General features: G+C 42.4%; 1 protein-coding gene across 3 annotated transcripts in view; it reads left to right on the top strand.

Annotated features, from left to right (window-relative positions):
* The window catches only part of ARHGEF28 (Rho guanine nucleotide exchange factor 28), a 168,178-nt gene extending 143,050 nt beyond the window's left edge, over positions 1-25,128 (top strand). For 2 of the 3 annotated variants that reach the window (XM_044446480.1, XM_044446483.1), the window contains 2 exons: positions 19,786-19,899; positions 23,403-25,128. In XM_044446480.1, the coding sequence (XP_044302415.1) occupies positions 19,786-19,899; positions 23,403-23,563 (275 nt within the window). In that variant the 3' untranslated portion in view covers positions 23,564-25,128. The remainder of the gene's footprint in view (positions 1-19,785; positions 19,900-23,402) is intronic. The other variant, XM_044446481.1, reaches the window with a different exon arrangement.
* Positions 25,129-27,633: the final 2,505 nt, after the last annotated feature.

Raw genomic sequence — 27,633 nt, 5'->3', positions numbered from 1 at the left:
AGGAGCAGAACCCCTACCCTGAACAGAACCAAAGGTGTCTAAAGCGGTAAAGCCCTGACTTCCGGGAACTGCCTTCTTCTCAACTGAACACAGCAGGTGCTCCATCTGAATATTGCAGGTACATGCCCCCTGTGTGCAGCAAGGATTTTCCACGACAAAAGAGCTCTGGAAGCCATAGTTGTCCTGAACTGGGGACACTGTCTAGATATTGTGAATTCCCACCACCCGCAGCCAGCACGAATAGTTATCAGGGATGATAGAACTTGTAATCTAAAATGTTTGTAGGACACAAGGTTGGAGAAGGCGGCCTCATATTATAGCCACAAAATTTGCTTAAAGGTATTTATCTGCAGGACAATAGAAACGAAAGATGGAGGTATAGCACGTAAGACCAAAGTCCTGTCCAAAATGCATCCAGACCAACCACGTCCAACTTGGTGTCCTCCAGATGTGTTGTTCTAGAACATGGTCCAACAAATCTGGAGGGCATCAGACTGGGGACGGCTGGCTTAGAAAAATGGAACCCTGCATATCAAATTGAGCTAGCTGGTGTTTTTTCTTGTTATTGTGTTAGACTACCAAAGTTTGGGAAGGTGTTTAAGATCCTCATTCATTTTCTAATGCCTGCTAAGGAATACAGGACAAAATAACAGCTGCTTTTTAAAAAACATGTAAGGTTGAAACAGTATTTGGTGACTTCTTTTTTCTTGAACTCTTCTAGTCATTTTGGACTTTAATGATCTGATTGAAATCGGGTAGAATTGTAATTACAACTTGAAATGGATTTCAGACAGAGGCACTGGATAAGTTCTTTATTTCTGGGAAGTGGTTGTGCTTGTGCAATCAGAGCACAGCTGTGGTGATCTTCTTGAACAAAGTGAAATCATTTCGTGATTGAAACAGGGCCTTCAGGATACTTCCTGGGATTTGGCCTAAATTGCAAAATTGATTCATAAAATGTTCAGACACAAAAAAAGAGAGTTGCGCTTAAAGGTAATGCAAATCAATTTCTTGGAGAAATTAAACTCTGAACTTAGAATTATGCTATTTAATACCTTCCAGGTGTTCTAAAAAATTAATGATGTCACTTTGTGCATTCTTAATAATCATGCAGTTTCTGCACAGGTTGCAATCCAGAGATACCTGTAGAAAAATGCTTGCATGCAGGAGGGACCTTTTCGCCTCCTTTCCCAATCAGTAACCACTTTCCCACACTACGTGGTGGGGGCCTTTCAAATTCCCATGAAGTTTATGCAGGTGAGGGCTCCTTCTAGGGGAATAAAAGGGGAAAGCCCCACTATGTAGACTTGGAGTGCTTTGATGGATTGTGACCATGGGGTATTTAACTGAGATTTTAAAGGAAAGTAAATTAGTTGTTGACTTCATAGCAAATTGTTGTTTTTGTTACAAAAGCTTTACCAAAGGCCTTGGAGCAAGTTCCCACAAATGCAAAGCTGAATGCCAGATATTACATGCTTTGTAATAAAGGTGTGTCACTTAAGAGGAAAAGGAAAATGATTGAAATGTAATTGCATTCATGCTAGGCTAATCATTGTATTTTTGTGTGTGGATAAATTAACAACCAGTTGAGATAATTAGAAGCAGGAAGGAAATAAAAGCTTACATCATGTCTCCTGAAAATAGAATAACTTCTGCTCAGTTGTCATTTCAGGCGAAACACTCCATGTGGGTAACAAGATATTTAGTCAAGATTTGCATTGAGAATGAATCTCAAGCACAGTTAAACAATGTGGAAATTCATATGTCTAAATTTCCCAATGAGCAGCATTCCAGCATGTATCATTACATGGCATTGTGCTGTTCAGATGCTCACTGCCAGTGTTTGAATTGGAGACTGAAGAGGATAATCAGTTTGGGTGCTCACAGTGCAGAAGCCAATGGGGCACTTATCCTTTTGGTCCTGCCAATTCCATTGCACAGGCAGAAGCAACCACTTATGCAAAGGAGATTTAGCCGTTAGGAAGAGAAGCCCTGGTAAGTGTGGAAACATTTGTTTCTGGAATGAAGCAAGGGAGCAGAGCTTCGTTGTGTGAACTTTGCTGACCTGTATCCTTCCAGAAATAAGCGCTTCTGCTCATTTCCGATTGTTCAGAAGGGCAAAATTGCCGCTGGACAAGTGATGGGTTCCTTGCTCAGCAAAATAGGCAGGGCATTAAAAGGTCAGTAAGGACATAGGCGTCCTTTTGGATCTTGTCCACAGCTTTCTGAAACAGTTCCCTGTGTACATGTGGAAATAATAATGTACTACAGACCAAACAGAATATTGCATAAAATGTGTCTTGGAAAGAAAACGCCATGTTGCAATTCCTTCTCTCCTCTGTTTCTCAGCCATGCATCTTTCTGAGGTGGAAAGCCAAAGTGTACTGACTGCTAAGTTCAAGAGGCTTGGCAGCTATTTAATGGTACAGCTCTTACGCAGTGACCAAATGTGAGTGAAATGATTAGCCAGGATTCTGGAAGGTCCTACTATTATGAACCAGTAGCATATGTGTGCGTGCTACCTAATCACTCTCACATGGCTTCTTCCACAGAGAGGATCAAACTACAGAACTTCCATCCATGATCCAGTTATCTTGACAACCAAACTAGCTTGTCTCTTCCTACACAATCCAAAGTCATAAGCCATGGTTCGGTGTTGGCTTATGACTCTGACTTGCTTGAGAAAAGGCAAACCAGAATTTCGAGTTCAGATGTTAAACCATGGATGGAGGGTCCACGGTTTATTTAAGCACTCCCACTTGGAAGAGGAGTCAAAGCAGGAATGATCAGGCTGTGTGCACCAGTATCATGAGACCTGAGCCACACCTGTATTTCTCACAAAATGCATACATTTTGCTTGGGAAACTTGAATAAACAAGGTTAGTTTTAATGGGAGTTCTGCCTTCATTTAGGTAACATTTCAAACTGGAGATCTGTTTCTGTTTAAACCTCTTTTTTAAAATGTAGAGTCTAAAATCTATACATTCTGGAGTGAACCCCAATATCTACTACATGATGTTTTGCAATTTTCTATCAACTTCTGCAGTACTTTCTTGTATCTTCCACTGCTGTTGCTCAAATGTAGACACTTTAAAGGGTCTGCATAAGGCCCGGTTCTGTGGACTAGTCTGCTACATCACACCTACTTTTCCCATTGTTTATTGTCCTAATGTTAAGGACAAATAGTACATTGTCTATTTGCAAGAGCTTGATCTTATAAAGCCTTAAAGTTTTCTTTTCTGACTCCCTAATTGTAATGGTGACTAAAGGCAAATTTATTCAGAATGCACACATGTCTGAAAAAATTGAGCAGTACTCAAATTTGCAAGTAAAATGCACTGTCTTCATGCCTGTTGTATTGCAGGAACTGAGCAGAGTGGACATTTCTCTGAATTATTTATTGGTGATGGTAAATTTGAGCCACGTTGCTGACCGCAGAATACAAAGTTTCAGGTTTAGCTGTGATGAAGCTTCACTTGCAACATTCTTAGTGGAAGTGAATCATGGGGAAACCATCTCTTGGGGAATACCATCCCCGTTTGTTTAAGGTCGATGGCAAAATGAATTAAATCATATGTCAGTGCTATACCAAAGTGAAAAAACATACATGTTATAGTCACATGCACTAGAAATCTTTTGTGAACAAAACTATTTGTGTTGGGTTTTCATTTCTGGGCATCCTGCTTTTGATGAGAGTTTGTTCTTTCAATGAAAATCATTTGGTCACTCAGGTTAGCTACAGTGAATGAAGTCATACTTTGCATCTTCATTGTTATGGTACTTAACAGCATGTTACCTGCTTGCACCCAGCTAATATAAATAGTGGATTTCCTAGGCAGTCTTAACCTTTCCAGTTTCTTTCTTTTTTTAAGACCTAGGAAAGAAATTTAAACTAGCATCCTGTCTGTCTGGAGGCAAAGGGGCTAGATGATCATCTTGTGGTTTTTGAAATGCTTCTCTCATCTTAAGCATAGTAGCCCATTAGGTGTTTGCAAACATATGACTTATTGATGTGGTATGAACTATTGACTTTAAAAAAAGCTTACTGAGCCCAGACTGGCTCAAATGCATTTGCAAGAGCAGTTCCAATGATGTCATCATTTCAGGGGATTGTTAATTACCCATTAGGTGAAAGAGGCAAAGTTAATCCTACCTTTTTGTGTATTAATGTTTTTAATATCAGATTTTACAGAAGAGTCACATGGGCATGTATTAAATTATTCTTCTTTGGTTTTCCTTATGATGAGGATTTTAATCCATGTGCAAAAAAGTAAACATTTCATGGATCAAGCCCACCTCTTCTTTCTACAAGTCTAGGTTCTGTCAGATTTGGGTTTAATTGACTAGCATAATATAATATGCAGGTGTTTTACCATTCCCATACAAAACTAGTACCTGCTTAGATCCACAATAGTTAGATCAGAAGCAAGACAAGGGATTTCATCCTGTCATGATTTCTGAGCTATTTTTTGTCACAAGTCTTGGATACAGACCCAGGACTTTTTGCCCTGGGGCAGATAGTTTCCTCTTTGCTGGAGAACATTTTCCCTGAAGAGGCTTATCAAAGAAGAGTTGAAAATGGATCAGTTGGTAAGATCATATGGTTGACAGCATGGGTTAATTCCATGTCAGGACTTTTTGTAGTGAATGGCATACGTTGGGAATGGAGGAAATTACTACTTTCTTGCTATGACTCTCCACAACAACTCATTTCCCACTTTTCCCACTTCTCCACATCCACTGACGTCTTTTGAATTGTAATGCAATGTACCCAGGGCTCTGAATGTGTCTGAAGAAACAGAAAGCAGGCTGTTTCCCACACAGGCTTCCATTGTGCCTGAGATGGACAGTCATGTGCTTTTTGCAGTCATGGGACTGGACAGAAATAGTTACTGATCAGTCTCCATTTTTGGAGTTTGGGCAAAGGTTCTGGGATTGGTGATACAGCTAGTTAATTTTAGGCTCTAGGCTTAATAGCCTTGGGGGATCACTCTTTAAGGAACAATGTAAAGTCCTTACTGCATAGTACAGTGCTACCTTGGCTCACAAACTTAATCCATTCCAGGACTCAGGTTGTGACCCAAATTGGTCGTGAGTCAAGTTAAATTTCCCCATAAGGTTCAATGGAAATAAGGTTAATCCGTTCTGGAACTATTTTTCTTAATCAGAAAAATGTGAAGCAAAGTGACAAAGAACAACAAAGATTGCTGCCATCTCTGCTCCCCTGCCCCGAGCAGGAGCATGGCCACCTCCCCATCCCCCCAGCATGGCTGTGATCGCATCCGTTATCCCTGCACACGCCCGTCATCCCGTCGCGCTTTGGGGGGGGGGGAAGATGGGCGTGAATGCAGATGTGCTCGTGGGGGGAGAGACGGGCATGAATGCAGGTGTGCTGGGGGGGGAGATGGGCATGATCGTGCTGGGGGGGGAAGGGCTGAGATCGCGGTTGCACTCATGTAGGAAAGACAGGTGCAATCATGGGCGTGGGTGCAGGAAAGATGGGCATCTCAGCCATCTCCTGCCCCACCCCCAGGGCAGTTGTGGCTGTCTCCCCACTTGGGGGGTGGGGATGCCACCCGATTTGGTCGTGAACTGAGGCGTTCGTGAGCCGAGGTACCATTGTATCTGAAAGGCCAGCTCTAACAACACCACTGTCTATAGAAATTTGAGGGCCTGGATTTATTCTCTGTTGCTGCCATCTGTGCTAAGAAAGGGTTTAGTGGGTGCATGTAGAGAAGAGTAAACTATATGGCTCCTCCTTTGGAGGGCTCTTTTTGTGTATGCTCAGGAGCTAGAGAGCATTCCAAATGTGGTAGCCTAACCTGAAGTAGCACAATCCACAGAGGACTTTACTACATGTTTTTGCTAAGTGTTTTTAAAAGATGGCATTTGAATAGAAAGTGGTACAAAGTGTCAGCATGAAGAGTACTGGAGCTAGGAAGCGTGCTCAGTATCAGAAAACAAATACCTAGACAGCCCTAGGAAATGTTCTGCTGGGTTTTACTGGCAATGGCAATGATATAATTCATCTATTACAAAAGTGACTCTGAATCTCCTGAGAATAAGACTTTCCAGTGCTGTTTTCATAGTCTGTGAATTCCAGGTTAGCATTTCCATGATGGTGATGTGGCTGGTTTGTTCTGTTCCCTGGATGACTTTTCCTGGCCATAATGCACAGGTGCAGCTATTTGGCAACAAGGGCTGCATGTGTGGATGAGTTCATGCATACCCATACTCGTATTCACACACACACACACACACACACACACACACACAGGTACAGAGCCTTGGGGGTCCCCGGGGCTTCTCTTGCTAATGCTTATCAGTGATATCTTTGAGATACAAGGGAAGCTCCAGGCAGTGTGTCAGAGGCAAGGTCTGGTGGGCCATCAGAAATGGCTTGCTGGGCTGCACTTTTTGCATCCCCAGCTTAGGCTGAAGGTATGTAATACACAAACTGGTGTGAGATAAGCAGGCCTGCCAGGATACAGCTGTGCCAGGTCTATCCTGGTCAATGCCAGGGTAGATCTTTGACATCCACCATGGGATAAAGCTAGGCTATAAGTGAAGAACGTATTCATAAGATCCAGTCTGTGTTCTGTGTACCACAGACTGATGGCCACAATCTACTTTGCCTAGTCAAAGGCCCTAAGGGCTTCTGAAAATGGACACAATGGACTTAAGCACAGCTAGCCATAATGCAGCCTAGAGAAAGAATGCAACTTTGGAAAACAAATTAATTCTCCTTATGATTTGTGAACAAAATGTTATAATTCCTTGATTTTCTTTACTTAGTATAAGGATTCATACATTGCCAGTTGTCATGTTTAGATCTTTTTGTATGCCAGTTTGCACTTTGTTTTCATCATAAAATAGGACAGTTTCAAGAGGATTGAAATTATGATTCATCTTATGGAGAAGGCTAGAAAGAGAGTGATGGAGACAAGCTGTACCAAAGTAATTCATTATGATGTAATAAACTGAAATTATTGCTAGGAAAGATATTATGGGAGCTATCTTCTCAAATATTGCACATTTAATGAGTGTAGGGCTGCCTTCCTTTTAATACCATATGAAAGTTCTGTGCACATTTCATAATGCACTTTATAACTTGGAACCAAATATGCAGTAAATAAATAATTCATCCTAATGGCTGGGGAAAACTGTTGTGGATTATTAAATTTTAGAAAATAGCAAGTAGGCACCCACAATAAAAATCCTGATACTTAGTAACAAAGTGTACTTCGTGCATTTTTAAAGTATAGTGCCGTTATTTATGATGATATTTTAGGATGTACCCTGTTGTCTTCACTGTAAAAACCATCAAGAATTTGGGAGCAGTCCAAAACCAGTCAAAGTCCACAGCAAAACCTCCTGTTGACTTTAATGCATTTCAGTGTTTACTTGCTGAAAGTGTTACTGTTATTGTTCTTTTGGGGTAGCCACACTGACCTCAGTGCCCTCAATGGACCCAACCTTGCATTTTCAGCCCTTAGGGTCCTTCATGAGGACATTTTATCAGAGTGTATTAGTATTTCTTCAGAGGAACAACAAAAGCTGATGATCACCTGCCAGAAGTGGCACTATTGAGGGACCAATGGGGCATTGCTGAATTGTGTGTTTGATTCCATTGGTTTTTATCTTTAAGAACTATGTCTATGCTTACTGGGAAGTACATACAGCAGGACTTGATCCTCAGCAGTCATGGACAGGGTTGCATTTTCAGAGGGTTGGTCAGACTGTTTCTGCAACATGTATATGTATATTCTAAATCTGCCTGTGGTTGGGATAGTCATTGGTTGTGAACCTCCCTGGGACATTTGGCTGTTCACTGCTGGAGAAAGCATGAGATACTGGAGTCGTCTGGTTCTGGTGTGATCCAGCCAGGCAATTCCTTTGTTCACACAAATGGTGATTAAATCCTTTTAATAATATAACTAATGACCAGACTTGGAACTCATGAACAACTAAGAAATACTAAGCAGTTTTGTTTTTCAACAAAAGCACATCAGTTGTTCAAACTGGTGGACTGTGAACGCTGTGTATGATGCCATGTAATAATATGGAAGAAACTCTGTTTCAGGGTCTATGTGTTACTGTAACAGTGAATTCAATTTTCTCCCCTTTGAGAAATGGGAACAAAGCCTTTCCAGCTGCCCTGTTTCCAGATAAGGGCAACCCTATAGCGAGAGGGAAACATGTGAGGGCGGAGTGAGCTGCTTCACTGGTTGGTGAGCCAAGCACAGTCCTCCTGGTTATGGATCAGGTGCTTAAGTGCTTGCTGGAAGCAGGGTTCCCTTCACCTTCCTTTCAATCAACAGACAGTTCTTTGGCAAAAGGGACATTATTTCCAATATATGGCCAGAAAACTAATAGTCGCCAGAGGAAGAGCTTCTGAGCATGCACAGAGCAGTTCATTGAACCCAAGCTAGAAATGATTTTTGAGAACCCTCCTTTTTGGTAACCCTGGGCACCATTCCCCTCTGCAGAAGGGCTAGCCTCCCAGACCTCTGCGGGCCCTCGAGTTGGCTAACTTTTCTCCCCCAACACCACACCATAGAGTCAGGGATTGGACCACACCCCTCTTGCTCTTCTCCCAAGTCCCCTCATGCAACTTCCAAACCTGTCAGTGCACGGGTTCTCCCTGAACACCTAGAGTTGGTGGTCCTGAGATAAGCTCTCCCTTCTCCACCATGCATGGCCTCATCTCCCAGGCCTCAACAGCCCTCATCCAGAGTCAATGCCACCCTGGCCCTGGGAAGCATGCCAAGAATAGCTGCCTCTTTCATTCTCAAAAGTTCACTACCTTCTTTCTTCTTTAATACACAGAAAAGCTAATGCAGGAGATAAAATCATCAGCAGGGTATCCCATGGCATGGAAAATAATTTTTGCCCCTGCTGATAAATGTCTAAAGATACATTTTAAAGTCCTATAGGTTCTCCTTTTTGGTTATTCCTTATTGGAGCCCAGCTGTGTTTAATGAGCTGGAAAAGAAGCAAGCCAATAAAACATGTGTTCATTGTTAGAAGAATGTCGATTGGACCATGTGCATGTGTGAGTTACACAGCCAAAACTTCAAAGCTTAATAGAAAGGCAGCATAATGGAGAGCTCATACTTAATGAATTTGAGGGAGCAAGCCGGCAGGCAATAATCCATATTAAGGTGAGGCGGAGGTGAGCAGCATCACTGCATAACTGCTTTTCACAGAAAATCTGTGTTTAAATGGTTCTTGCTGGTGTCCATTGGGTGGATGGAACACACATATTCCTAAAACCTGTTTCCAGATTCCCTGTAGAGTCATTTATAAACTCCACAATGAGGAAGGGCTGGCTCGAGCCAGTATTTTTCAAACTTAAAAACCTCCAGTCCATTTCTTTTAACAATTGTGGTGGGATTTAGCTGTAGGTTCCTTCTACCAACTCTTCAAATGTTAGCAGTATCAAAAGCCAGAGAAAACATGGCTTGTACAGTGAGGCTCTTCCAGTGTTAGAGACTTCCACAATCTGAGTAGTTTGTGGATTTTTAAAATATGTCCTACTAAAAGAAATGGGAACATTTGAACCCTGATTGGTGTCCAGTCTCAAATATTCATTAACCACTTAGTCACTTCACAAACCAGTCTACAGCAGTGATCAGCCATTTGAAAATGCCTATATTTTCCAGCTCTTCTTTGGAGAGCATGTTATTTTTCCAGCACTGAGCAGACATCTCCTGTCTGTCCCATCACAAAAAGGCTTTCTCAGCAGCTGAAACATTCTTATTTGATATTGTTTAAATTTTCCATAAATTCTTCTAAATGCATCCAAACAACATAGGAGGAGAGCTAATGGGCACGATCCTGCTTTCATTCACGTTGTCATTGCACATGCATGTAACATATTTGTAGCATTACCATAATGTGTACTGTGGTCCTTAGTTGTATAATAGATGTTAACCTGACCCAGTATGACCAGCAGAGGGGAAAAAGCATGAGTGCATTTGCATGAGATAAAAATGCATCCTGAGTAGCCATGGTGGGTTGCCATGTAGTGAAAACCCAGACAGCTCAGCATGGCTTATTTAAGGCAAGAAGCCACCTTGACAACCATGGCTTATTCTAGGCTTGTTGGATCCCAACATGGGAGTTCCGTCCCATTCGGGTTGCAGGAAGTTACAGGCGAGCCGCTTGGCAAAAGTGGCAAACCTCTTGCTGCTCTTAGCAAGCTTGCCAGTGCCCCTGCCCGCGGCAAGCACTCTACCAAGGCCCAAGCAGCACTTTGGACTGGCTGTCCCTGCTCACTCTGACCCTGACCTCTTTTCAGTCACTGTTTCCATCTCCTCTTTCCTCTCAGAGCCTTTTCATGAAGTCTGCCAGTGACAGCCCCTCAATAGTGTCTAACTGGTACTTTGGAGCAGCTGTCATTGGTTTGCCAACATTTTTTTAGGTACCATCACTAGACAAAAGTTTTGCAGTTTTAATTTTTAACATTGCTTGGGCATTCTTTTGGAGGTGCACAACTGCACACCTCCAACTAGTTGAAATGCAGAGGCTTGGCTGGTCAAAAGTTCTGGTACATGTTTCCTGTCAAAGTGCAGAAGGCAATCCATGGCCGTTGACAAAGCCAGGCTGTGACTAGGTTATTTCATCCCTTTGCTTTTTGCTAGACAGCTGTCAGGTGATCCTTGCTCATTAAGTGTGCAGGGGTGGGGGGAGTAAGTAGATCTCCTTCTTAGCAGTGTGCATTTACGTTTTTAAAAATATTGCCCTAATTGTTCTAAGTGGCATACACCTTTTCCAAATGTTCTCCAGTGTTTAGGTACTCCAGACAGGTAAGAGCTACCCATTGTTTCATGAAGATGTGCTTTTGCCAGCTGTCCGAAGAGATACATAAGAACAAGAGAAATGCCATGGTGGACCAGACCAAAGTTCCATCTAGTCCAGCAGTCAGTACACATGGTTGCAAACCAGCTGACCACGGGATAATTCAGACAGGAGGTGCGAGGTCTCAGCCTGCCCAAGCTCCTTAGCAACTGGTCTATGCAGACATATACCTTTGGTAAAAGAGGTAGCACTCAACCAGAAAGACTAGTAGCCAATTAAAGATTTTTGTTTAAGCAGAGTTGTTTTGACAAAATTTCATGGCTGCATATGAAATCTGACAAAACCTGTGCTTAAACAAAAATCCTTTCTTTTCACAGTTGTCAAAATGTTTACAAAATATGTGTGTGAGCGGGGTGTAGATCTTACTTTTTTGAGTACCCAGATGCATGGGGAAGTGTAGAAACGGTACAAGATACTGAGAACTTGTGACTCCATAACAAGTAGATGTCATGCAAAGATAATACTATTATATTGGAGAAAAATTAGGCTAGAACTCTTTATCTTTGACCTCTGATTTTTTCTTTGAAGAGCATTTAGTCCTGTGGTTTTCTCACCTTTCACCTGAAGTGGTACAGGCCTAACAGAGATCCAGCAAGTGCTAGATCCAGTTAAGAGAAGACGCACGTCCTTGCCTCCAATGTTCAGACGGACCCAAACGCATGATTCCAGTCAGGATCTCCAAGTGACCTCATCCCTGCTCATGTATTTGCCTAACTGAGGGAGGGTTCAAAGTGAGTGGCACGATGGGACTCTGCACACTGCCCTCAGGACATCGTCAGGTATACTGACCCTGGTCCCCTCAGCTCAGACCTTGTCCTGCTGAATCACATTCGCTTGATTGTGAGTTCGACCCCCCAGTGTGATTGGGAACCCCAATAAAGCAGGTCCTGCAAGGGTGCCAGGAATTCTACTTGCACTGCAAGGTCTGAGCTGCAGGGCAGGGCCAGAGTTCCAGTGACGTAGGGAGTGGGACCGGTGCGGACAGCCCTGACTCTCTGCCCACTTCTCGTGCATTCTGTCGAACTTCTGAGCAGGGGCCTTCATGTAGCCAATCAAAGGAAAGAATGAGTTCTACACTTAAACAACTGTGCTACATATACTTAGAAAATTTGACTGTTCCAAGGTTCCCAGTGACAGATGCAGGCATTTGCAGATATACACGTACAGTTGTATGAATGTAGAGCCCATTCTCACCTTTGGCTGAACATAGGATGGTTGGTCAGGGCCAGTGGGCATGATCCTCTTCTCTCTCCATGTATTTTGTCACCTGGATTTTGGAGGAATGCACAGAACTTAGACATCTGTCATTACTGGAAGACCTTCATGCTTGGGAAGGCATCCTTTCTTGAAGATGCATGGCTGCTGTCTCCTCTTGACTGATTACGATTAAGAAGTAGCCAAGAGGCTTGTATTTGACTCATCATGGCACTGATCCAGTGAATTGTGGGATTTCTGCTCTCTTCTCTGGACAGATTATATCCCCCCACCCCCGACTACGGTATTGAAAGATGTTATGTAAATGCACTCAGGTTTCACTTTCAGTTTCTGATAAGGTGTTCGTGTGCAAGCAGGAGATCAGATTGCCATTACTTGCAAGAAGGGATGAATAAATCTGTCAGAATTTCCCCCTCCCACATTGAAATTATTATTTAAAATTCTTGCATCTCATTTGATTAAATTTGAAGGTGTGGTAAATTCTTTAAAAAATGAGCCAAACAGTTCTCACCACCTGCACTGAAAAATTCAATAGATGCAGGTATTCTAAGCATGAAGGGAAACATGTTGTTATGTAGTGGTTAAAGATGAGGAACATCCTGTAAAAGAGAGATGGCAGTCATAATTCAGTCCCACAAACATGGTGGAAGGCAGAGGGAATCAAACCCAGACGTTTAAAAGCTAAGCTCTCAGGGCCCTCTGCCTAGGTAGACAGACCTGTCAGTTTCATTTCTCCCATAGCCATTAAAAACAAGTTCTTTTATTCCATTTGTGAAGAAAACTCCAAAATGAATATGTCTTTTAAATACAAAACAAAAAAAAAAAGTTACTTTCACCCATCTCCTGCTGGAGGTAATACTCAGTTTTTACTGAACAATAAAAAATTTCCAATTTTGTGTAGTTCTTCCTATTGAGCTGTAAGGGGTGCTGTTCAGCTAGTAGGAATTCCAGCAATTTTTGTAACAACTGTTCCACACAGGAGGAAGAAAGAAAGCTAAAATCTAAAAGTAAATTGGGAAAGATGTATAACCCCCAGACATTCTACAATTTGGGATGGAATTAAGAAAGCAGAGACATGTGCAACCTCCACCACAGGCACATGTGCAAGCCATCCTGTTTCTAGAATTTGTAGCATTTGTGTATTATTCTTGCTTTAAAGTGCAGCAGCAGCCTCGATGCAGCACAGTCTCTAAATGCTGTGCTCGTATCCTCCAGTGCACCTTTCAGAACGAAGTTGGCTAGTGCCAATGCACCATCTAGGAAGTGTGTCCCAGCACCTTGTGTGATATCATAACAGATGCCAGGAGCTGCCTTCACATTGTGCCATTAAATGATATTTTGCTGCTAGAGACAAATCCCACCAAATCCTACCTCCCCACAGCCAACACAGCATTCAGACATTCATTTCTGCCTTCACCCAACTCCTGTCTAATCCTGTGCTCAAGAGTAAGCCCCTTTGAACTTAGTGATGCTTATTTTTGAGTAGACATACAGAAAATTGCTCTGCTCGTCCCTCTGTTTCTCTCTCTTTGGTGCACGTATTTTATCAGACCCATCATGTCTTCCTGAAGAAGGGGAGAACCCCTTAAAAGATGGGGTTGAGAAGGGATGGAGAGCAGGGGGATTAGAAGTGAGAGGAAAGATGACAATGGGGAAAGGATCAACAGAGATGTGAGGGGAAGGCTGGCTGAAGGAGGGAAGGAAAAATGAAGAAAGGTAAGGAATAAACAAGTAAAATGGCAGACAGTAATGGAAAGAGAGCAGCTGAGGATCTGCCCCTGCTGAAAATGTGGAAAAAGCAACCGTGGGAAAGGAAGGCGCACACAGTGTAGGGTCTCTACTGTACCCCGCATGGTGTGCATAGAAAGAGAGCACAGTGCTGGCACGGGAGCAGCCTGCCTTGCCTTTGCCTTTGCCTTGCCTGCCTGCCGTACCATCTTGCACAGCCCACATCAGGAGCTGCGTTCCCAGCTTGGAAGGAAGAAGCCTGCCCAGGGAAAGGGACAGCAGCTGCCCCCACAATGTGCCCCCGGGCAAACTGGCGCACTCTGCCAAATGGAGAGGACAGCCCTGGCATCACTGGCGGATGCGTGTGGCCCAAGAGACACGGCCCAGGGATCCCTTGCAGTGTCCGGGGGCACTTTTCTCCCTGTTCATCCCGCAGTGCTTGAGAATAAGTATGTCTTGCACTAGCAGTGTCTGGAAAGCTTGTGCGTGTTGCAACAACTGCCTTGCACGTCTTGATTGATCTCTCTGCCCCTCAAGGAGCCCAAGACCAGAGCCCTGCTGGTCGCTCCTCTCCCAGTACCATTTGATCCTAACAACTACCCTCTTCAGACCGAGAAGTAGTGCCTCGCTCTGGGCAACCCAGGTGTTCCAAGGCTGAGTGGGGATTTCAGCCAGACTCTGCCCAGTCCTACCAGTTCAGTTCCCTGCCAATGCACCACGCAGACTTGCTTGGCAATTGCATTTCCAGTGAATCTGCAAACAGCAAAACAGAATGGGAAGGCATCTTCCTCTTTGAATTGACCTTTTTGAAAGAAAATTCCTTTGAATCACCCCTTTTTCTGTACAAATATCTCAACATGCCTAGTGTTCAACTATCCTCAATCTGGGAGTACCCCAAGTTATCTGAATCTTAAAAATTAATAAAGATCATTTTAGGACAATATTCTGACACCTTTTTTTATAAACATTCAGGATGTGAGCATCAGTAATGTGTCCCTGCAGTGGGACGGAAACAACGGCATGGCAGGGGTTTTGGATGACCTTCATAGCCCTTTCTAAAATATGGAACAGCAACAACAGTTTCCCATTTCGTCGAGCTCTTCCTGTCAGCCTCTTGGGTGTGCTGTTGAGTTAGATCAGATAGGACAAGTTTCAGTGCTGTAACAAAACAATTGACAAGTTATGGTACAGTAAGAAAAATCAAGTCAACTTTAAAAGTAACTTTGTGAACACACACACACGATTTGTCACTTGTTAGATGAGCAGATACATGAATAGTTGCTATGAAGGTACCATAGACTTTTGTAACTTTAATGGGAAAAAAGTCCCGTTTATTTCCAGGTATGCTTCCCTAACAGTTATGTTTAGCACTGCTGTCCTAACCTAGCAAGTGTATAAACTGCCTACACCCGAGTGCAGATTTCTTATCCTTGCAAAGGTCTTGCCAGAATAACTGCTTTGGTTGTAACATGCTACCTGCCAGGTACGTCAGCATCTGTCCCTTGCTATGCTGCTTCCAAGAAGCATGGGGGCAACTGGCCTTCCCATTCCACTTTTGGATGTGACGGTTTCACTTTCAGACCATGTTGTGCTTTTGTGAACCAGGTGGTAGGCTTGTATTTATGAGTAATTTATTACTCAAATTGGCATGCCGTTTTCTAAAAAGATATCAAAGCAGTGGATGTAAAATACAATGGCATCAAAAGAAGAGTCAACAGCCCAGTGCAAAAATAATCCACAGTACAACTGCACTATGGCCTGCAAACCATAGCTGGCCAGGTCACACTTCAGGGAAAGTCTGTGTGAAGAAGACCTAAAAGTCAGATTTGGAGAGGGTGGTGGTGGTGGTGGTGGTGGTGGTGGAGGAGGAGGAGGAGGAGGAGGAGGAGGAGGCATTCTCTAATGTCAGTTGCTAAAAGCAACACTAAATGCTCACTTGCTCTTTAAAATGGCCATCAAGGGTTCCTTTGTTCATACTAGTGCCTTTCTGGTGCTTTTTCAAATCAGATATATAACTTGCAGCGGTCAAAGTGCACTGACTTGTGCACTGCCCCTGAGCTTACTGCCTGCAGGTAGCCTCTTTCCTCCCTAAGAGATTCTTAGGCAGGTAATTTTCCTCTGCTGCTGCTACTGATGAACTTGATAAGGCTTGCTGGAACACATGTGTATACATACTTATGCATGTGTGTGTACCTGTGTGTACATGCAGCTTCATTCCTTGGCATCCCCATTTTTGTAAAAAGGAAGAAAGAGAAAGACCTCTGCCAGGAGAGCCAAACAGTTCTGGGCTAGATAGACATTGTCTGGTCTGGTATAAAGCAGCTCCCAGTGTGCCCTGCATGACTGCAGTTATAGGATCAACCCATCCCACTCCAGTTAAGTGGTATCAGGTGGTAGGACTGAAAAAGATTTTTGCCTGAGGCAAAACAGGCACTTGTAGACTTTGGCTGCATGAACCATTGGTCTGACTTGCTATAAAGTGGTTGCTGACACCCTTATTTTCCAATCTGTTCCTTTAAAAACAAAAATCAAATAATTAAAATTCTAAACACTGCCAGCACCTCCCTGAGATCAGATGTTTTTCAGACTAGAGTTGCCATGGCAATCCCTGGGAAAGATACACTTCAGGCTTTACTGGATCAATTCCTTCTCATTGTGTATGCATTCTCCTGAGTTTCACGGAAGGTGTATGTGTCAGGCTGGTTAGAATTTCATTGTGCATCACTGAGGAAATGCCCCACTATGTGGAACATGGTTGTATCCAAAAAGGTTGTGAAATGTGTGCTGCAAAAAGGGCTATGCCAAACTTTTATTTCTGAATGCAGATACCTTGAATACAGAACTTCATTAAGGCCAAATTCCTAGGATAAGCATAAGCCTTCAGAGGAAAAACACCTGCACAGACTATGGTAAGGCTTCCCAAGACCTCTAGCACAGAGAACACAAGGCAGGACACATCACCTCTTCCAGCTTTTCCAAGTGCTGCTGCTACTGATGAACTGTATCAGGCTTGCTGGGGTGTCCCCAAGGGGAATTTGCAGCCAGCGCTGAGGATATAACTTTGCTAGCCAATATAAACCATCCTCCTGGGAACAGACAGTTCATTTGGAAAGATACCTTGGCAAGTTGTCAGTTAAGCCTTTGAAGCTGTTATTAAGTGCTACTAAGTGCTAATTCCGGAGTCACCATAAACTGCTGTCACACCTAGAGTTGATTCTAGTTTTGTCCTTTTAGCAATCTCAGCATCCTTTCCGCTTGGGTAGTAATGAAGGTGCCTTTCCTTGAGCCAGAGCACCGAGCCATCGTGCCGTGTTTGGCAGCAGCTCTCCAAATAAGCCTTTCCAGTCACTGTGTACCTCCCTTTGTTTCCAGTCTCACTGCTTCCTCATTTGTACTGCTGTGGCCATGCTTCTCCATAATTAGCTGGATGTAAGATTATAGCACTTCATACGGTTCCAGCAATGGCCTGAAACAGTGCTATTTTTTAAACAAACACATGCACACAAACCAGTGAGGAAATAATCAATACATCTTCTTTCCCACGTGGGCAGTTGAAACTCGGTGCTTGTGGCCATGTCATCACTGATCCTACAGCCACAAACATCATGAAACATTTAATATTAAAGTGGTACACCTACCACAGAATTCAATTTAGACCCCCCATTTAGCACATTTGAAAACAGTCCAATTTGGCTGAGACCAATTTGGCTCTGGTACAGAACCTGAGATGAGATTTGGAAATATTGAAGCCTCATGCCTCCTGTTGACTAGCATGAAAAACCCCCTAAAATTTGCATCTCCCCCCCCCCCACTTTGCTATAATGAAATGACATTAGCAGGCATAGTAGTCTCTTAGAAGGGCATTATTCCCACCAATTTCAGAAACATAGCTGCAGGGGATTTGAACTACACATAATCATATTCTGATTTTTTAAATAAATTGTTTATTTCCTGACAGAATTTGATGAAATTTCTCTTTCTAAGAGGATTGAGAGTGCAAGTTCAGATAAATAGGTACAGGAATTGTTGTGTAAAGGCAGTCTTGGCATTTTAACTTCAACCAACAAAGGACAGTTGTAGTTTCCTAATTTTGAAAAGGCCAAGTCAGTTTGAAGGCGGCTCTTCATAAATTTCAGAAGAATAGGCTGTCCCCCCACCCTCTGTGTTTACAGAGAAACTAAAACTAAATGGATATATGTATGTATGTGTATATGTATATGAGACAGATAAACACTCTCCCTTTTTAAAGTCCAACTTTTAGACAAAACTTGGGACAAGGTCCAATTTCATTCCTAGTCACTTCAGAGAGACACCTACTTTGGCTTGGAAAGCACCTGAAATGGTCTGAAAGGGCTCAATTCAGCTTGGGCTTGGGCCAAATCTGGTGCACACACCTGATTAAAACAGACAGGAGCTATATACAGGAGCTCTGAAAAGTCTCAGTAGTGTTGAGCTTGTTCATAGTAGACAGGCTGGTATTGCAAATAACTGTTTTAATCAACAAATAACTGCAAACCAGTTCTGAAAGACCTAAGAGGACAATGCAGAAATCACCAGATTACAACAGCTTGATATCACCCAGACATCATCTGGATTCTTGCTAAAAATGAGTTAACAAAGGATGGTAATACCAGAGAAAAATGCTAATGCATCAGAACCATAGATGTTGCCATGCCTTTGGATGTAGTTTATCTTTAAGAACTTATTGTTGCTGCCTGGCAATCTGCAGTGTTGTTGAGATCACTGCTACTTGTTAGGTTGTGGGAGGTTACCAATGGTTAAAGGAGGCAAAAATCTGCAATATTTTGAATGGAATCATTATTAGCTTGGTTGGCATTGACTTGGGATGTGTAGGTTGTTCTTTTCTGTTCCTGTCTCCTGCTACCCCACAAACACAAACATTGATAGGGCCAAGAACATGAGAAACCATTTCCAAACAAATTATTTTAATTTGTTCCTGAATCTTTGCTATTTAAATCAAGTGGAAAACATTCATTTCTTAAACTTGGCTTTATCATTTGTCTTCTCCCCCCACCAGTAATACTTAACAGTTCACTAATTCTGTGCTTAGACACTTTCTGTGCTCTCAAATAGCATAGCCTACTAATCCTATGATGTTAAAATGAACTCTATCATTATTACACACAAACTCTATCATTACATGGTTAACTAGTTGATTTTCTCTTCTTCTGAGAAGCAGTGGATTGTTACAATCCCTTTTTATGGAGCAAAAGTTGAAGAAGGGGTAGACTGGGCAGAATTAAAGGTTCAGGAGTTCAGTCCCATTTTGCAGAATTGCTAGTGGGAGCCCATGTTTCTCCCTGGAGACCAAGTTATAACCACAGAAAGCACTGCCATAATAAACATGCAACAAGCAGTATACCTTGATATGGGCAAGGGTAGAAGATGGCCTGAAGATGGATCTGTTCTTCTATTCCAGGTGTACACCTATACCTCTTGGTCTTCATAGTTTAACCACTAAATTCATTCTTTTTTCAGCCTTTGGTAGTGCTTTCTAAGTTAACTAGTAGTACAGATTTAAAAACAGGTTAGGTAATAGCATCATTTTCTTATAGGAAGTACTCCAAAATGATGACTATTTTAAGTTCAACCATGAATATACATGTACCTGTATGTGTGCATATACATACATATGTATGTATAGTTTTAATCAACTGCAGTCAGACATCATAGAGGGAGCATCCTGAGATTTTCAGAGTCTTGTGAGCCAAAACAACCCCAAAAGATCCAGAGTATTGTACTGAATGTCAGGATAGTACCCACAAAGAAACTCTCCATGATTTGGAGGGGTCCAAATTGCAGTTATGCCATGTATTTAGAAAAGGCAGCATTACGTGCATTTAATAGCAACATTCTCGGCTTTCTCATGTGTTGATCTTTTATATTGTTGGTGCTACTTTTGAAATGATATTCTAAGAAAATATGGGTACATTTAAACAGCACTGTCTTATTTCACAGGCCATTGCACTGAAAATGTGAACAGCAAGAAGAACTTGGCCAATGACAATTATGTTAGGAATCCAGGAGTGAACTCAGATGTATCACCAAAAAAACAAATACCTAAATATCAAGGTGAAGTGCAAATCAAACTCCAAACAAATTCTTGTGTGTGTGTGTTGGGGATGTGTGTGTGTGAAACTGCAACCCTCACTAGACAAATGCAGACAACCCACACTTGCTTGTGTGAGGACCCTCAATTTGCCTTTGAAGGTATAAAATGGCTGGCATTCTCTCTTGTATTATAGTCAGTGGCCCCTAAAATATGTTTCTTTAGAAATATGTGTCAGTGAAATATTAAAGAATGAGCATGAATTATTTCCTAGAAATTGACTGAATAAGGCCATATTATAATAGTATCCTGAAGCTCTAATCTTCCCGAAGAAACTGGTTAAAAGGAAGAGAGCTGAGCATACAGTAGAACTTCCTGGCCTGTACTAGAGATTGCAAGATGGGGGTCCAGCTTTTGCTCATCCCCTAATATTGCTTATGTCCAGAAAATTAAGGCCCCAGGGAGAAGTGTTTGAACCTAGCCTAAACCTAAACCTTCCATTTTTGTGGGTGTGTTATTCCCACCCCAGAAGGGTATGGGGACAATGCTATATTGCACAATCCCTCTGCCCCTAAGTCTGAAGGGGTATAGCCCAGGAACCATTTTTCTACAGTTTCTCCAGCAGATCAAAAAGTCTTTGTTTCCGAAACAATTGTTTTTGAAACGTCAAGAAAATAATTGAAATTGAAAACTGTTGTAACAGAAGATTCCTCAATGCTCAAGCCTTGGTTAATTATTCATTTATATGATACTTTTCAGCATATGCTTTATGAACCTAGTCCTATGTTTTCGGTCATTCTAGAATTACAGCTTTGTTCCTTGAAGTCATGCCTAGACTGCCCCAGCTTTATCTGGCTGTCCTGGCACTGAAATGGTATTCTACTGTCCACGGCTGTTCTATTGTCTGTTGCAATACACAAGATATTCTGTTGCTTTGAATATAGTATTCATGTCCTACTGTCCACAGGCAGTTTCCAATGCTGTCTACCTTCTGGTGGAGCTTACTGCTAACACAATAGAGAGTTACTGTAGATGTTCCGGAGGCACGCAGAAATGGCCATTTGAAAAACGGGGCACGCCAGCAGAGCTTGCAAAAGGACGCCCTGCTGAGCTGTCTTGTCCAGAAACAAGTGTTTCTGCTGGTATCTGGGCTTACTTTAGGCTGCATTGGCACACCCTTGCACTAGTATTGAGCAAAACGTATTGAGCATATAAACTTAATCTTTCAGAAACTGATGAGGAGGAGTACCTTGGAAATAAAATTTTACCGATGAGAGTCATTCCAAAAAAGAAAATTGGTTTCTGTCCCACTTTTTTCTTACAATGAACTCGAAGTGACGTGCATCACTCTCTTCCTCCTGCTCTCAATATTGTCCCCACAACAACTCTGTGAGGCAGGTTAGGGTGGGAGTCTGTGACTGGCCCAGAGTCACCCAGTCAGCTGCTTGGCTGAGTGGAGACTAGAACCCAGATTGCCTCAGTCTGTCCCACATTCTGAACCACGACACCACATTGGCTCTCTAATTATTGTCAGTATTTGTTAACTGCCCAGAGAGCCTTTGGGCTGTTGGGTAGTATAAAAATGAAATAAATAAAAAATAGTGGCAGGTCTTGCATGAATGAAGTATAGTAGCAGTACTGGATCCTGTCCCACCATTTTGTTCATTAAGGACATGATCCAGACAGTGTTAAGTACTTTCAATTCCTCTAGACTTCAGTGGAAAAGATTTGGGTTCAGTTCAATTTAGTGGTCAACTAAAAAGGGTTAATTAATAGGAAGGATTGAAGTGTGTGCTTCATTCCTCTGTTTAAACTGAAAGTGTTTAACTCTGCCTGAAATTTGCCCTAATTTTGGAAAAGCAGTACATGTACTTTGGGTTGTCTGCAGTGTTCCAGTGGAATAGATGGGACTGAATTTAGGCTATCGTTAGAACACTTTCAGACTCAGTGGTATGTGTCTGTGTAATGATTGTATGTGACACATCAGAAGGTCAGTTCCCAGGCGCACACCAAAGAAAAGGCAAAGGCTGAGGCAAAGGAGTGGTGGTACAAGTGACTGATTTTTCTTAGATTTTACAGTGCCACTCCATATGCAATGCCATTTACTTTTCAGAGTTCTCATAAACAGTTCAAAGCTGAGTGCTGAGGCTTGATTAGATTGGAACCAGAAGCAGGCTTGTGCTCTCCAGAAGTACCTGGCTAGCTGAATGGTGGTGAATTTCACTTCCATATCCCTGACAATAAGGAAATGTAGTGCGGAGACTTGAGTGCATTTACATCCTAATTTACTCATTGCAGCCACATAAAATAGTAGCGGAAGTTTGCTTTCCTGGCAAGAACATGTTCACCAGCTTAGTAAAGACAAGTGTGGGCAGGAGTAGAATTTGCAGTTCAACATCTTAATGTATGGAACTATTATTAAGGTTAGTTTGGGAGGACTCATTGCTGAGGGCTCCTGTAGAAAAGTGTTGTGTTGTGTTGTGCTTTGTTGGAGACAACATCCAAATAGTGAAGGGATGGAATCCTGTTACAGTACAGTGACTCTCTTCTTACTTATCTGGTGCTTGTCTGTGCTCTTTTATGTACCTGGTTAAGGGTGCAGCCTTATGAGATTGTTTCCTGTTAGACAGAAGCCTTCAAACTTGGAGTCTTCTGAAAGTCCTATGCCCTGTTGGGCTTTTACTGGCAGTGCAGGAGAACTGATGGAAGTGATTTTGCTTCCCCTTCGCTCCCCCAAGTCAGCCTCTCAAAACCCTCTGAACCCATCTAACTAAGGTACAATCAGCAGGTGGATATGGGAAAGCGAAAAGCTGCAGGACCTTGGGATCCTCACCTGTGCTCTCCCCTTCCTGCCTGCCAGAACATCCCTTGCTGGCCTCCTTGCTCTCCCCCAAGTTTGCTCTTGTGCCCTCAGAAGAACAGCTAGCACCGTGGCCAAGGGGGCGATCTGGCATCGACTCCTCCTCCCAAGGTCATGGCAGTGGCTACAGCCTCTGGAAGGGGAATGCAGTATATCCTATGATTTCCTGGATGCTCACTAGATTGCTTGACATTTTACTGTCCTGTCCCAGGCATTTTAATGGGTTGCATTTTTAGCATTGGAAGGATGCTATATATTAAACACTAGAAATTAAGCTTATGTTCTACTCTTTTAATTGTTGTTTGTGTTATTTGTTGATTAACTTTGTTTTTTAATTATTATGGGTGGTATATAAATGTCTTAAACAAGAAACAGCCTGTCTTAAAACACCACTGTGTGCTTGGCCACTGCATACAGGGTGCCAAATGCAGGTGGCTTTGAAAAGAAGGAAATATTTGAGGGGCCACCAGGAAAGTGACCTTGTTTGTTTGTTTGCTTGTTTTAAATATGCATTGGTAGATACTTGCAACAGCAAATACAGGTCTCTTGAGAGGGAAAGGGAGGGGAGGGGAGGTTAATTAAATGGGATCCTTCATTATTTGCCAGTGTATGTGTGGGTGACTTGTGGAGCTGCAGTTTTAACCTGTGTGTATTTTTGTGTTCTAGACATGAATGCATTGCAGAGCCAGTGCACAAGATCGCACAGTTCAAGTCATGGCAATATTCAACCACTGCACCTTTCAGATGTTTTGCTGCACAATCTGCCTTGTGATATGGGACAAGATTCCGAGCATGGCAGCAACGAAGAAAAGATTGTTTATCTCTAATCTCTCCTCCTCTACTATCGGTAGCACTTTGGGGTAATTTTTCTAATTGTTCATAGTAATTCTTTGTCCAAATTGCTTTGCAGATATATTATTTATTAAAAATACATTTCCCCATATCATACGATACAAATTAAGTTATTTTTAAAAATGTGTCTGCAAATATTTAAATTGTGATGCACATGTTACATCTGAAACCCTCTGCAAGAAACATCCCACATTGGTGGGCTCTAAAGCTAGCAATGGCACGTGTGTTTCTGCGCCTGCAGTGGGAATCCAAAGTTCTGAGAGTGAATGTGCACTTGCACACTAGCACGTTCACGTCTGCTCCCACGAGAGCCCTGCATGGGAGGTGGCAGAGGCTCCCCATTCAGCTCCCCATCCTGTTGATGGAAGCAGTTCTTACCACCCTGTGCCTGTGCCAGAGACGAGATAACCATGAGTGGACTACATTTCTGCTTCAGGCCAGAGCTTGCATGGCTAGACCTTTGTGTAACAGGAGCACTGGAGGTTTAAGAAAGCAACTTGGCATCTTCTTTGAAAAGAGTGACATCAAGCAAGAGAATAGGAGAGGAAAGGCTCTAATCTGGTTGATATTGTACCTTCTGCCAAGGTTTATTCAGCCTTTTTGTTTTTATGGACATCAGTTCGAAAATGCTCTAGATCAGAAATGGGCAACACGTAGCTCTTCAGGTGTGGCTCGACTGCAACTCCCATTGTTTCACACCATTGATAATTCCCATCACTTTTTTACAAGTTGCCCACTCTTGATCTGGACACTTCATGGTGGGCCATGACCACGGTGTGCCAACCATAGAACGAGCACCATCCTTGCCCTCCTTGGCATTCCCCCGTCAGCACCCTGTGGTGACATAATGATGGACAGATCTAGGAAAAGAAGCCTCTGCTGGTAATACAGCTAAATGGTCTTGCCTACATATGGGTAAAAACACCTGCAACATTTCTCAAGTAATGTAAGCAAAAGCTCTTCTATGTCTCCTAAGGTGATGATGCTGCACTGTCACTATAGAAGACCTTCTGCCAAATTGTAGCTGGATTAACTGTTTCCACAATGGACATTCTGATCTATAACCTTACATGGTCCTAAAGTTTTCTTTTGCAAAAATGAGGAGGTTCTGGAAATGAATTCACAACTGGATATTAGCTACCCCATTCTAGGTAGATTCAGTTATGCCACAAATTCTGTCTCATCTAGCATGTATATATATAACTTGCTCTTCAGAGTGCTCCAGGTCAGTTTTGTGGTTAATTTCATTATAACTTGTTCTTGGTTACAGCAAGTTCCCTTTCTTATCAAAGTGCTAACATTTAGTCACTTGGACATTTCTACTCAGAGGGAATTAGGAGGAGGAGAAAAATGTCACAAAATTTACCCTAAACAAACGCTGCTGCTTTTCCACATCTATGAACTCCAAATCAGTGTGTTTCTTTCAATACCAAGAGCTTTGATAAATTATATCAAATAATACATATGGATGTTTTTCCCCTGTGCATTTTCCAGTTGCCATTGTATACTTTTGGAATTTAATAAATATTCTGTATCTTTGGATATGTTTGTGTTGTGTGTTCATATGCTGTTGAGAATTCTTAGTGTTCAAAAATGGGTTATATCAGCCCACTGCTATTTCTGCTATTATAATCACAGTCTCACCGCAAGGGTTGCACTGCAGCATATTTCCGTTCTTGTTGGGCAAAGACTGGATGCGATGACCCTTGCAGTTATCTGTGCTACTGGCAACAGCCAGCCGTTGCTTGCCCCCGTTTCACTCCCACCACTGAGAACATCCTGTGGATGGTTTCTGCTGGGCCTTGTCTGTGTCAGCACAAACGAGAAAGCTGGTGGAAGTAGCAATGGTCACGCAAAAGAAATGCATGCTGTGTCCTGCAGCAAAACTAAGGAATATCAGCTGAATGGCATCAGCGAATGGTACTCACACATTGAAAGGGCTCAGTATGGGGGGCGGGTTTCTGTATTATAATTTCCGGTTAACGAAGTACAGCCTGCCCTGCAGCCCTTTCCTCTGCACTGCACCAGGGCCCTGCCAGAGCCTCTGGACTGGGAGGTTACAGGAACCCCTTTCTTACTGTACCTTCAAAGATCTCCAGGCTTTTAACATGAAGCATTCATTGTCCATTGCACTCACCCATAGTCAAGTGAAAACTGTGTGATCAGGCTATATACTGACTCTGTACTTAAGATGCATTAATAAGGAGCAGGGATGATTTAAAACATAAGCCGATGTGCTGGTCTTTAAACCAGCATGCATTTTGTAACTCTATCCATCATTTGGACATTTTTAATGTTTAGCTGAATTAAACATGAGGTTTTGGAAAACATTAGGAATTCACTAGCTCTGGATAACAGAGTTGTGCTCCTTTGTTCTTCTCCTCTCCCCTTCCAGCTAAGAACTGCTATGGTAGAATATGTCCCCAGTGCTCAGTCAAAATAGATACATCCCTTCTCTCTCAGAGGTGGTGTTGCATGCCTGATAGCATGGGGTTTAGGGCGTAGGCAAACACTGTATTTACAGAAATGTGAGGGTTTGCACCCACATCAGCCATATATTGAAGGGGGACAGCCACAGCAGAGTGGTAGAGCACCTGTTTCGCATGCAAACAGTTCCTGCTTCAATCATCAGTTTCTCCAGGTAGGAAACCAGGATCCGCTGCTTGCAGGACTGACCTTTTCCAGATATCTCTGTAGGCATTTAAGGTTTTTTTTAAAAATGACTCTGCAAGAGGGCCCATACTTGGGGCCAAGATGTAGGAATAAAACGACATATATTTTGTCAATGTTTGGAAACTTCATCTCTCTATTCCACTGAAATCCTAGAGTCACTGCCAATTTGTGTCAGCTATACTAGGCTAGATGGACTTGGTTCCTAGGTTATGTCCCACAGTGTTTGTCTTCCAGCAATACCACACCTGGCCGGATAGCCTCTCCAGAGCATTTCCCAGTCACTGGGGATCAGGTAGTGATGGAGAACAAAGGGGTAAAGGTAGCATACAGATGACATGGAAGAGGAAGCAGAAGCTGAGGGCAAGGAGGATGTTGTGGAGCAGTAGCTGATCTTCACAAAAATTCCTGGGCTCGCACTAGGGATGGGGGAGGAATTCAGGCAATTCATATTTTAATACAAACTTACCAACTTGTGCGCTTTCATTACACAAATCAAAAGTCTATTATCCTTCAAAATTCAACTTCAAATCTTGCCATGGAGTTCTCCAATCAAAAATATGTCCAAACATGTTTATATTAGGAGAAATAACATTAAAATTCTTCTTTAGGAAGACTGCTTGCAAATAAATGTGTATATTATGCATAAATAAATGTGTATATTAGACAAACACATACAAAACACACGTATTAGAAATACAATACAATGATACGAATTTTCATGGAAACATCTTTTGCTCATGTCAAAGATTCCAGTTGACCTTGAATCCCTGATGCTACCTGCTCTGAGAAGCATGCAGGCTGATTGTGCAACTAGTTTTAAGACACCCAGACCCACAAACACATGCTTAGAAATGAGTTTTATTTAAAACAGTGCAGGTTTGCTCACCACTGGCTTTTGTATTGTGCAGAATCAACAGGCTAATCTGAAGGAAAATAGATGACTTTATTTTGTTGGGACAGGTTTTTGAACAAATTTGATAATGTGGTGGACGAATGGTATTCATGTAGCCATTTAGTGAGGTGGGGAAGAGCAGAAACACGATGATAAATCCATAGCACTGAAGATTTTAAATCTCTTTGAGAGAAAAGGTGTCCTTTCATGTGTGTCAAACTGCTTTCAGGAAATAGTTTCCTGTAGATCTTTAAGTTTCCTGAGATTCAAGAAAGCAACTGCTGCTTGGATTGTTTTAAAAAATTGAAACCAGTTCCTTGCTGCAGTCACTTGACAATACAACATCCTCCTATTGCAGGAAGCTGTAGCAAACAATCGAGTATGGGGTATTATTACAATAATTACCAGGCTGATGCTGGGGTCCCTGAAGGACAAGTTAATGACCTCTTCCATCTGGAATGCTCATCTTGGAGTCCCAGA

Source organism: Varanus komodoensis, unplaced genomic scaffold, assembly GCF_004798865.1.
Source record: "Varanus komodoensis strain SLA01 unplaced genomic scaffold, ASM479886v1 scaffold5, whole genome shotgun sequence".
Lineage (NCBI taxonomy): Eukaryota > Metazoa > Chordata > Lepidosauria > Squamata > Varanidae > Varanus > Varanus komodoensis.
This window is presented reverse-complemented; position numbering and strand designations above follow the sequence as displayed.